The sequence below is a fragment of the Vitis vinifera genome, chromosome 13, assembly GCF_030704535.1.
Source record: "Vitis vinifera cultivar Pinot Noir 40024 chromosome 13, ASM3070453v1".
NCBI lineage: Eukaryota > Viridiplantae > Streptophyta > Magnoliopsida > Vitales > Vitaceae > Vitis > Vitis vinifera.
The window spans coordinates 23,175,960-23,188,053 of record NC_081817.1 but is presented as its reverse complement, the minus strand read 5'-3'; the positions used below and the strand labels follow the sequence as shown (position 1 = coordinate 23,188,053).

At 37.0% G+C, this 12,094-nt stretch overlaps 1 protein-coding gene across 1 annotated transcript; it reads right to left on the bottom strand.

Moving 5' to 3' along the window:
- Positions 1-899: 899 nt before the first annotated feature.
- On the bottom strand, positions 900-2,966 carry LOC100253209 (protein NRT1/ PTR FAMILY 5.4-like). Its single transcript, XM_019217721.1, has 4 exons — positions 2,855-2,966; positions 2,549-2,766; positions 1,865-2,391; positions 900-1,785 (listed from the first exon to the last, which is right to left on the bottom strand). The coding sequence occupies exons 1-4, from the start codon at positions 2,964-2,966 to the stop codon at positions 900-902; spliced, it is 1,743 nt and encodes a 580-aa protein (XP_019073266.1).
- Positions 2,967-12,094: the final 9,128 nt, after the last annotated feature.

Sequence of the window (12,094 nt, the reverse complement as noted above, 5' to 3'; positions counted from 1 at the left end):
CCCCAACAAATTCGAAGCCTTAGAATCTATGAAGTAGAGCTTTGTAAAGAAACGCAACTACAAGAGTAATGGAGGATCCTCCTATTCATTGCTATTGTAGTAAAAAGGCTCGTCTTATGACATCTTGGCTATTGTGAAGAAACACCTTTGAAAAGAAAAATTCTTAGTTATGAAAAGGAAACCCTAAACACCTAAATTTATTCCCTTTCACGAAATTTCTCAATTATGAAAAGGAAACTATAACTTTAAACACCTAAACACCTCAAATTTATTTTTCCCAAATTTTATCAGTTATCAAACCGAAACCCTAACCCTAAACACCTAAACACTAAAGAATTTTATCAGTTATTCTCTTTGCCGATATTTTCTTAGCCATTAAAAAGGAAAAAATTGAAGCAAAACATTGGAAGAAAAACAAAATTTACTGTTAAAATCCATTTCAATCGAACTCTCAACCCTTTGATGTCTACATTAAGTATTTGGGACTTTTAGGGTTTCAATGGGTTAGGGCTTCGAATGAAGATGAAGCTTAAGAGCTATTTGGGGCTTTTTTTGGGGTTAGGATTTTCCATATCTACCCTTCATTAGTCAGTCACATGCACGACAGGTGACATTTTCATCCACTAAAACTAACATTGTCCAATGATCAAGGTAGAGTGTTGTAATTTAAGAAGCATGAGGTGCAATTTGTTTGATTTTAAATCTAAAGGGGCAATGTGCAAAACATGGGATAGATTGAAAGGGCAAAGTGTATTAAACCCGAAAGACTGATCTACCTTTATTTCTAAAAATAATAATTTTAATATGGTAACTAAATAAATAAATATATAATAACTTATATAACAACAAAATATACAATTCTAAATATAGGAAGTAAATATATTAATAACTCTTAGTACTCATCTCCTTCCATTATTACTGTAACCATTGAGGCTGATCTTTTCTTCATTTGGGTCATTCCATTCAATCTTCTTGTACTCAAAACCCTCAGCAAACCATAAGAAAAAACACAGATTCAAGGCACTCAACCCTGCCAGCATCCAGTAGAAGTAATAAAGGTGTGCCCGGTTAAGATCATCCACCAACCATTGATGACCCGTCCTTGAGCTGATAGCCTGCACAATAGATATAACAGCACTGCTCAGAAAGCTCCCTACACCCACTGTACTAATGTACGCAGCTGCCCCCATGCTTCTCATCCCTTCTGGAATTTGGTCATAGAACAATTCTTGCATTCCAACAATGGTGAACACCAAGGACGTTCCACATGAGATGTATTGTGGGAGTAACCACCAGACCCTCATTGGAACAGTTGATTTGGGTAAATCAATGAGCCCATGTTGTCTAGCAACCCTGACCCTTTTAGCTTCCATCACTCCAGCTATAATCATAGTGAATATCGATATGAAGTGACCAATGCCCATTCTCTGTAGTATTGTTATCCCAGAAGGGCGTCCTGTTATCTTTCTCGTAACTGGTACTAGAATTCTGTCGTAGATTACAGTAAAAATGACAATGGTGATGCCATTGATGGCTTGAAGTGATGCGGCGGGTATTTGGAAGCGGGATCCATTAATTGATCTGATCATGGTGCTGCCTTGCTTGGTGAAGTAGGTGCTGATCTGCGCAAACACAATGGTAAACATCAAGCTGGTCAGCCATATGGGGACTAAACGGAGAAGAAGCTTCACTTCTTCGACTTGATTCACGGGACACAGTCTCCAATGGTTCCTGGTTTTGCTGGATGCATCTATGTTATCCACTATCATCGCCTTATCTAAAAATCTGCCATTATCAACTCCAATAAGGATATTAACATAGAATATATGGAAGTCCCAAAAATGGAAAAGAAAGCGGCAAATACCTGAACTGAGTTGTCCGAGCCAAAGTTTTGAACCCACTTCGCCCATTGGCATGGCCTCCAACCCTCCAATCTTCAGAACAAAACCTGCAGTCACTGTGCGTCGCATCCACTCGTCTCTTCCGCACTGATGCGACCAACACCTGCGCCACCTGAACAAACGGGCTGCCGAGTGGCTCCTGGCGCCGGTATGTCGGGATACCCATCAAAAACAGCCCTAGAGCGGCGGCCACTGCGGCCGCCAGGATTGCGTATGCCGTGCCCCAGCTGATGGAGTCTTGAACGTAGACTACAAAGAGCAACGAGACGGACGCGCCGGAGACGATGCCGGCGTACCACCAGTTGAAGAATGAGCTCTTGGCGGCCTTCTCCTGTGGCACGTCATCGTTGAATTGGTCGGCGGCGAAGGCCTGGACGCATGGCTTGTGGCCGCCCTCGCCGATGGATATAATGTAAAGTGCTAGGAAGAAGATTGATTGATGGTGGCGCAGGGAAGCCACTGATACTGATAGCGTTAGCAGAAGCACTCCCTGTTCATTTACAACCAATTTACACACATACAATCGCATATAAGTGATTAATTTTCTCAAAAACAATAATGAAAATAAACACATTCATGACACAAAAATTCTTCAAGTGATTCATGACGAAAAAAGAATTGACGGATATAAATGATGAAGAACCCACCATAAAATAAATGATGGAAGATATGATAATAGTCTTGAATCGACCCAGGTAGGAATCGGCCACGATGGCTCCAAGTATGGGAGAAACCATAGACACACCAGCCCACATATTCACGTTCTTGGCAGCCGTGGCAGTGGGTTGACCAAGAACAATAGTGAGGTAGGTGATGAGGTTCCCCGACACTCCATAGTATGAGAATCTCTCTGCCACTTCCACAACTGCACCAACCATTACAAATATGAGAAAAATCTTGCAAATTCTGGGTTAATATGTTGAAGATGAAAGAGATCATTAGCTGGCTCTTACATATGACGAAAATGGCTGACCTCCAGCCACCCTTAGAGGGTTTTTGCTGGGCAGAGAGCTTGGTCTCTTCATGGTCAATAACAATCCTCTCTGGAGCTTGAGAGTTGTCCATTGAAGGGACGATGAGGGATATGGAAACCTGGGGCCTCTATTTATCGACTTGTAAGACAACAAAAAGAAATGTGCCACTTTGGGAGATTGGGCATCTTCCTTCAAAAAGCCGTCTTCACTGTTCCTTTTTACTTTCTCTAAGTTTTTGCCATTAAAGAGGCAGAGAAACTTACAGCGGTTCTGAAGCGTTTTCACCCTAAATGTATTTTCTTTTTTAAATTAGGTGTTTAATAAATTTTACAGAACACTTTTAAAAATCCATTTCACCAAAGAAAACATTTTCATTAAAAACGCTTCAAATAAAAACATCGTCCAAAGCACTTTTAGGATCTCTTTGGATAATATTTTCTAAAACAATTTTATCTTTAAGAAAAAATAAATAGAAAAGTAAATTTAGCTATTAAAAAATTATAAATTTCTTAAAAATTGAAAATAACGATATCTTTAAAATACATCTTTTTAATACTTTTAGTTGTTTTCAATAATAAAATTAACTTTTAAAACATATTAAAAATTAAAAAAAAAAATATTTGAAGTTTCTAAACATATTTGTCTTATAAAACATCAAAAAAAAAAAAAAAATTAAAAACTGTTTTTTATAATTATTTTTAAAAACACTAACCTTCAAATCTTACAACCATTGCCAAGATATGAATGGAGCTATCAAAACTTATTTCAAAAGTATTTTCTAAAAATGCTTAAAACAAAATATCAGGGTATTGATTTTTCAGATTTGATATTTCAAAAGTATTTTCTAAAAATGGTTAAAACAAAATATCAGGATATTGATTTTTCAGATTTGATATTTGAAAACAAACCTGGATAGTATGGCGGTTATATTTATCTTTACTATCTATAAAATTACAAGGTATTTGTCACATTTATTTTCCAAAATACCCTTATCAATATTAATAGTAAGTTCAAATAGGAATTTAATCTTTTTATTTAATTAGACTTTTAATTACTTGACATAAGAGAAGTTATTTCTAAAATTGTTGTCACATAAAAAGTAATTTAAAATTTAATATTTTTAATATTAATAATCAACTTAAATGGAAAATTATCATTATTCAAAATTTAATCTTTTCAATACTAATAATCAACTTAAATGAAAATTTAATATTTTCATTTAGTTAGAGTTTTAATCACTTGATAGAAGGCATTATGAAATTATCATCTCAAACCTAAAAAATAATTCAAAATTAATCTTTTCCATACTTATAATCAAAATGGGAATTTAATATTTTCATTTAGTTAGAGTTTTAATTATTTGACTTAAAGGAATCCTTTCTTGAAATTGTTATCACAAATCTAAAAGGTGATTGAAAATTTAATTTTTTTTCATTTACCGCCAATTACTATTCCATCAACTAATTTAATAAGGATTTAATTTAAGGTTTTAATTATTAACCTATCCTTCATTTCTGCATTGAAATAAATTAATTTTTTTAAAAAAATATTCCAGGAAACTTTTTACTTTTTATAACTATAATAGTGATTTTCATTTATTTTAAGATATATAAATCTTTTAAACTTTTATATTTATTTAAATAATGGTGAATTAATAATAACACTTAATTATTATATTATAGATATTATTGAATAAAAAGTTTCATTACTCATTTATATTATTTATTTAAACAAATTTCAATTTTATGAAGAAAATTGAAAATTTGTTTTTAAAATATTAAGATTTTGATATGAAATTTACCAAACTGATGAAAATTTGTCTATTAAGATTTTAATTCTTTTGATTTTTTTTAAATATTTTTAGAACAAAACTTATTTTTTATATATATTTTTCCATTTGATTGAATAATTTGATATATTATTGTAGACCCCCATTTTGGGAGTCATTCTTACGGCTGATGCTGGACAAGTGTCACCATCTCGCATGGCCACGTGTCACTCTCGGGTTGGCTATTAGTGGAATCACTATGGTGGAATTGATGGACTAATCAGAGGAAGACACCTGGAAAGTGAAGAACATTCTAGAAGAAGGAAGCGTGCTTTCCATTAGGAGGTGTTGCCAGCTGCATGCAGAGTGTAGTGGTGCTGGAGATGGCTACAGGGATTGTTGGAGGGGCAAATCCGGGACAGAAAAGAGATATTGCCTAGAAGAGGAACGTGGCAGAAATCTTTAGGGGAAGAGCTTTTGTTGGGTTGATTTTGGGAGGCTGCCAGCGGCATAGGGGGGTAGTGGAGGCTTGCAGCTGCAAGGCAAGTGGGTGTCGTCTGGCCGTTAGGGAGATATTTCCAGAGGGAGGAAAAAGCTGGTTTTGGCTAGAGAGAGAAAAGTGAGAGAGACATGGGAGCCTGGGGGGTGATTTTCTTTTAGCTTGAGGTATCGAGGCTGCTGAAAGGATTCCAGAGAGCTTTTAGGAGGGAGAGTTTTCTGAAGCAAAAAAGCAAGTTTGGTGGTAGGAGAGACTGTTGAGGACGAGAAGGAATACGCAAGAGAAGAGTTTTGAAAGAAGAAGGTTCAGGTATCATCTCTATAGGTTTCAGTATTTTTTTTTATGTTCATGCTCTTTGTTTAGGTTATCTGAATATTAATGAGTTTTGGTGTTTGAATGTGCTCACTATTGGTTGCTCATTTGATACATCCTTGATTTCTAACCGGTTCTGTGCCCTCTGCCTTTGGGATTTTATGGGAAATATTGATGTTCATATTCTGTCTTGGTTTTAAAACTCATTGGAAGAACTGTTTTGACCCACTCTAACATCTGAGCCCATGGATAAATACCTGAAATGAGGCTCGCATGGATTCATTTAGTTCCCATTTATTATACTCTGTTTTGGATGTCTTCTTCTGTTCTTGGTATTCTTCCATGGCACATATCTGCTCCCTCACCTCAGCCTGAAGAAGCTACACGAGGGCTTTCAGTGGATTTTTTCCAAGTTCATTCGGACTTGAGATGCTCTTGTTGTTGGGAGTCTCCAATTTCTAGCTCATTTGATGGCCTCTGATGTAGCTGGCATCGTTGATGGAATCATTGTAGTATGGGATGGCAACTTGATAATAATATATGGAGATTTTATGGAGAAGATGATAAGCAATTAAGGGAGGACTAAAAACAGAGGATGGCGTTTGAACTGTGGAAAGAAGCTAAGTCTTCAAGTGGTCAGAAGTGTGGCGCGCTCCGAGTGGGGATTGCAGGCGTACATGCATGGCCCTTTGTCATCTTACATCTCCTTGCATTGATGTGACCTCCTTGTTGCAATCACCTGTTCTTGTGGCGAAATAAGTGCAACTGTGCCTTGAGGTGTTTTGAGGCAGTAGTGTGGGGGTTTAATGGTGATGCAGTCTCTGAGGTTTCCATTATCCAAAATCTGCTAGTACCATTTCGACCTATGGAAGCAGACGATGTTTTTGGTATCACCTTCATTGACCCATTTTCCCTATCCTCTTTTCTATTCCCACCATTGCTAAATTCATCACTTTACCCTCTCTTTGAATCTCGTTCCCATGCCATGCATGCCGCCACATTTTCTAAACCCCTAAACCCATATTCCACCATACTCCCTCATACCTACTGCCCACATATCCATCACGTTACCTCCATTCATTACACCCACCTGTTACAACCCATTCCACATATGCGGCTGCAACCACCATTGCCTCCACATCCAATCCTTCCATCCATGCCAGCTTTCCAACACCTGTACCTCCACAAATGCATTAACTACACCAGGCACCTGTGTTCTAAGCTTCTTTCAAGCCCAATCCCTCCATCTTTGCATGGCCATACCTGGCCCCACAAACATCCATTATACATTCCTTTGACTTATCACCCACATCCTCCCATGTCGTTCACTCCACCATCCTATACCCACTATACATGTGCCCTTCCATTCTTCATTTCACCTTTTCTCTTCTTCCTACCCATTCTCATTCCCATACTAACCACATATATGCACTTCTATTCATCCTTTCACCACCTCTCACCGTTCAAACCTACTTTTTATCAAAATGAGAGGACGCTCCAAGTTTAAGCTCATGTTGTAATGGCAAATGACGGGATTAGGGCACCTGTTGGGTTGAATATGGTTACGCTAGCTGTTCAGAGGCTAGTCATCCCCCAGAACCCGTAGATACAGATTCAATATCTCGTTGGGCAGATCTTGATGCTGAGATGGCAGAGATTCGAAGCTCCAATTATGATCCAGAAGGTGAATACGTGAGACATTGGCTGCCCGAGCTGGCAAGAGTGCCCACTGAGTGAATCCATCATCCCTGGGATGCTCCTTTTACTGTGCTTGAACCAGCAGGGCAGCTTGGAAGTTCATTCAGTGCATCGACGCTCATGTAGCTGCTGAGAGACACATGCTAGATTTTCAAGAAAGCCGAGGTTGCCAAGAGATGGGAAAGAAGCATGAGCAAGGTGAAATTGCAACCCGGTATGTCTTATGGGTTTTGAGAATCAAATGAATGGGGACTTTCGCATTTGGTAACTTCACAGATTCACAAGTGGATATTGTGGGCGGTGCATAACTGGTGAAGGAAAGTCAACAAAATTTGCAGTGGCTTATGAAGGAGCTAGAGGTTGGAACTGTTCGAATGAAAGAGCAAGGTAATCTAGTCACTGAAACACATGAAGAAGTTGAAGAGGCTTCACAAGTCAACCCAGAATTTGAGGAGACTAAGCTAGCTGAATTTACAAGCTGAATTTGCGGAACTCCATAATTCAGAAGTGCGACAGATTGGAAGTGGAATGCTTTACATCATGTGGGGTCCCTCTAGTGCTATGGTTGAGTGTCAATCCATCAGCAGTCGCTTGGAATAGATGCACAGATCCCAAAAAGGGGATTTTAAGGTCATCATCCTCTGTTCCACAAAGAGGTTGTGCCACCAGCTTACGCGTAGCATTGGACGTAACTTTGGGGCTTTTGTAATTCATAGAGGCGAGTCTTAATCGGATCTAGACAGGGCTCTGAATCAGTTCCACAGTGAAAAGGGCCCAATCTTGGTTGCCACTGATGTTGTTGCTTGGGGATTTGCCATAAAGATGATCAGTTCAGTGTTCACGAAGGGAAAACTTTGGAACTGCTTGCAACAAAATCTTGGTTAAACAATGAAGATTTCTTGCCAAGGGCGATTCTATGAAGCAGTTTCAGCATACTACCCAGATGTGAGTCATCCTCATTCCTACCAGCATATCCCTTTTCCCGGGGTCCGCCTCTATGTAATTCCAATTTGCATGGCCACCTTTGGCATGCAATATATGATCATGTGTCATTGCTCCGTTCCTTCTCTCTTGGATCTTAAAAATGATTTCTCCAAACTCCAATTTTCAAGTAGCTTTCCAAACTTTGTTTTTTCTTTTTTTAAACGATTTTGAATCATCAAATTTTCCATCCTTAGAGTTCTTTTAGTTGCCGAAATCCCATCTTCAATAAAATTTGGTTGCCCCTTTCTTTCGGGCAAGCCACTTTTGCATTTCTTTGTTTTTAAAAATGTTTTTAAAATAAGTAAGAATTAAATTCCGTAATTCCAAGTGATGGAATTTATGGAATTGATTCATACAAGAATAAAATAGGCTTTGGTGGGAGCTCTACATATGAGACTTTATGATTGATTGAATGATTGATTGACTGTTTGGTTGATTTATTTGCCGTGCATGATTTATTTACTCTATTCCTTGATATGCGCTTAATTATATCTGTTCGTTGTTCACTAACCATGTTTCATGATAGCGCATTCGTGATTGCCGCACAGGTATGCATCTATTCATATTTTGCTCTTTCTTTATACATGTTTTAATTCTCATATGTGCATGATCGATTTGTGTATTCATTGACTTTCTCATCGGTTGCCGTGTCAACTTCATTTTATTAGTAGAGACCCGACTTTAGGGACTTAGAGGGGTGCTACGGTCTTTACCGTACCTTCCCGATAAGTAACCTGACCCCCGAACCCGATCCGGTTTTTCGTAGATCACCTTTTCCAAATAAGGAGTCACACTTAGGGTTTTTCTTTCTTATTTTGTTTACCCTTTTAAAAATAAAACAAAAATAAGTGGCGACTCCAAATCATTTTCTAATAAATAAATAAAAATCATTTTTCAAATAAAAATCGAGCTTGCCATCGAGTGGGAAACCCATTGAGCCGAAATGCGGGATCCACAATTATATATTTTTATTTGATATGAAATTATTTAATTTAATATTGATGCTATTTTCTATCTTTAAAAACAAAAAATAATAATAATAAGTTTTACAAAATATATATTGGTTTTTAAAAACGAATTAAAATATAATTTTTAAAAATAATTCTTAACAACATAATATAAGTCAATAATTTTTATATAAGAATTTTAAATTTAAATTTAAATTTTTTATTTTATTTTTTAAAAAAAAAAAAGTACATGAAACTCATCATTAATTTTTCTATTTACTTATAACTTTATTTAGTTGTCCTCTCATAATCTACAGCACACCCTTTATTTCTTAAGTTTCCTATTAATTGTATTCCTTTTTTTTTTACTTCATTTTATTTTTATTACTCTCTCTTTTCTCTTTTCATTATTTTGCAACCATGCTTTTTTTTTTTTTTTTACAGTTAACTTAGTGAAATCCTATATTTCATATACCAAAAAAAAGGAATAACCAATCAAGTTTAAGATTGATCATTGATAATGGATTAGATCACATTGAATGAAAAACAAAAAAGAGAGGATTTTGTTCATTTTGTTCTCAATTTAAGATTATGAGTCTCAAACAAAAATTATAGGTTTTCATTTTTTTATTTTACTATATTAATGTGAGAAAAAAAACTAAAATTGATAAAAATTGAGTGGATTATACAAATTCTTGAGCTAACTAATAATATCAATATCACTAACCAGGGCCCTAGCCTAATAATTTATAACTTATTAGTCCCCTTGTGGACCCCGCATTTTGCACAATGCGTTCCCACTCGATGGCGAAACTCGTTTTTTTATTTGTTTAGTGAAAATTTTGATTTTTAGAAAAAGACTTGGTCGCCACTTATTTTCGTTTTATTTTTTAAGGGAAAAACAAAATAAGAAAGAAAAACCCTAAGTGTGACTCCTAAAGGAAAAACAAGCCTGTGAAAAACCGAGTCTGGGTTTGAAGGTCAGGTTACTCATTGAGAAGGTACGGTGGTGAGTCATAGCACCCCTCTAAGCCGTTAAAAATGGGTCTCTACTAATAAAATGAAGCAAGTATGGCAATTGATTAATCAAACATGGATACCAAGTGAATATCAATCAAAACAAAATAACCGAATGAACAAGAGAGGCAAGGAGTGTACCTGAGTGATGAGCCGGTTTACTTCATGGAAAACAAAGGCTAGTAAACAAACACAAAATAATCGCATGCATGTCATAGAGTGGAATAAGTCAATCATGTATAGCAATCAATAAATCAAATATGCAATCTTGGTCATCCAAACCCACTACTGAAACAAACCTAAATATCAATGAAGCGTCCCCTAGAAGAAAAAGCATGATGACATCCAAATATCAACCAAATCTCAAACACCTGTCCAAGTAGGGGTTGTCGAGGATGACATCTGATCCCATGGCCTCAGGATGGTCTTAAGACACGGGATGTAACGTAAGCCAGGGTGATAAGGTAATAGAAATGAAGGGAAACTAGGCCCAAATACCCAATGATCAAAAACCTATGCCCTCATGTATAAAATGCAGCATGTATAGAAAAGCTCATGATCCATGGACCTGAATGTGCCCAATGTGAATATAATATCAATAACGAGGCAATGAAGAAAAATGATCTGATAACGAGATGTGTAAGGATGATGCACAGGAAGTGTCAAATTGGGAATAAGGGTCACTGTAAGAAAATGACAAGGGGTGAGATGAGGATGATGAATCAAAAGCAAAAACGAGAATGATGGTGAAGCGAAGAACACAAAGAGGAGTGATGATCCGCTCAAATCCAACATGAAGTGAAGTCACATCAGCAATGAATGTAATGATGGAAGAGACAATGACCTAAAGTACCTAAGAGGTCACTCATCTCACTTTCAAAATACACGACAAAGTGAATACAAAGAAAAAGAGGATCTCAGAAAGCTCACATACGAACTCTCACCAACAAACATACTCAATAAAATAACCCTTAGATATCAATATACACACTCAATGATGGAGAATGCTATGCACATACACACATGTGCTTATTTTTCTTTTCCTTTCATTCTTTTTTTCCTTTTTTTTTTTTATATACAAATACACATACCCTAAACATAAACAAATAAACCCCAAGATGATATCAATAATGGATAGACACACTCTCAAGTGCTAAGGTAACAAAAACTCTCTCTGACGAGATGACCTTCTCAAACTAAGGATATCTGAATCAATGTCCGTGTGATAGATAGTGAAAATGATATGGCTATCCTCCATGTAATGAATTGAGGAGTATCACCACTCAGGATGGAGAGAATATAAAGCAACACAAGCAGTAAATAGAATAAAGAAGAAGAAATGAAGAACATAAGCAATGAGATACGATGGAATGCAATAAAGTGATGGTAGGAAAGAAAAAATGAGAAAAATATGCACTTATAGGTCCAAGACTCATGAGACTCCCAAACAATGCATGCATACACCAAAAGGGCCCCTATCCCGGTGCGAAAATATGAGCAAGGCGATAAGAAAGAAAGGTTATAACGCACATGTGAGGCTCAATGGGCTAGCAACAGTCTATATATCAAAAAAGTGAAAAGGTAGATGACTAACCAAAATGATGGCCACCCATCCTACAACCATGGTCTCAAACATAGTACATTTTTAACTAATCCACGTTGGTCGGCTCTAAGAATTGGTTTCCATCTAGATCCATCAACCATGCAATGCCCTTTGAGGTCAACTCCTTGATGAAGTAAGGTCCGCTCCAATTGGGCCTGAACTTCCCTCTAGGATCTCTGATCAATCCCCTGATGACCTTCAGAACCAAGTCACCTATCCGTAGTGGTCGAGGCTTAACCCGCTTCTTAAAAGCACGGGCCATCTTCCTCTAGTAGGCACGAATATAGTCTGTTGCCCTCAATCTCCTCTCGTCTAGGAGATTGAGTTGGTCTAATCGAGCCTAAGCCCAATCTGCCTCTAGAATCTGCGGCTCCAATGCTACTCTCAATGA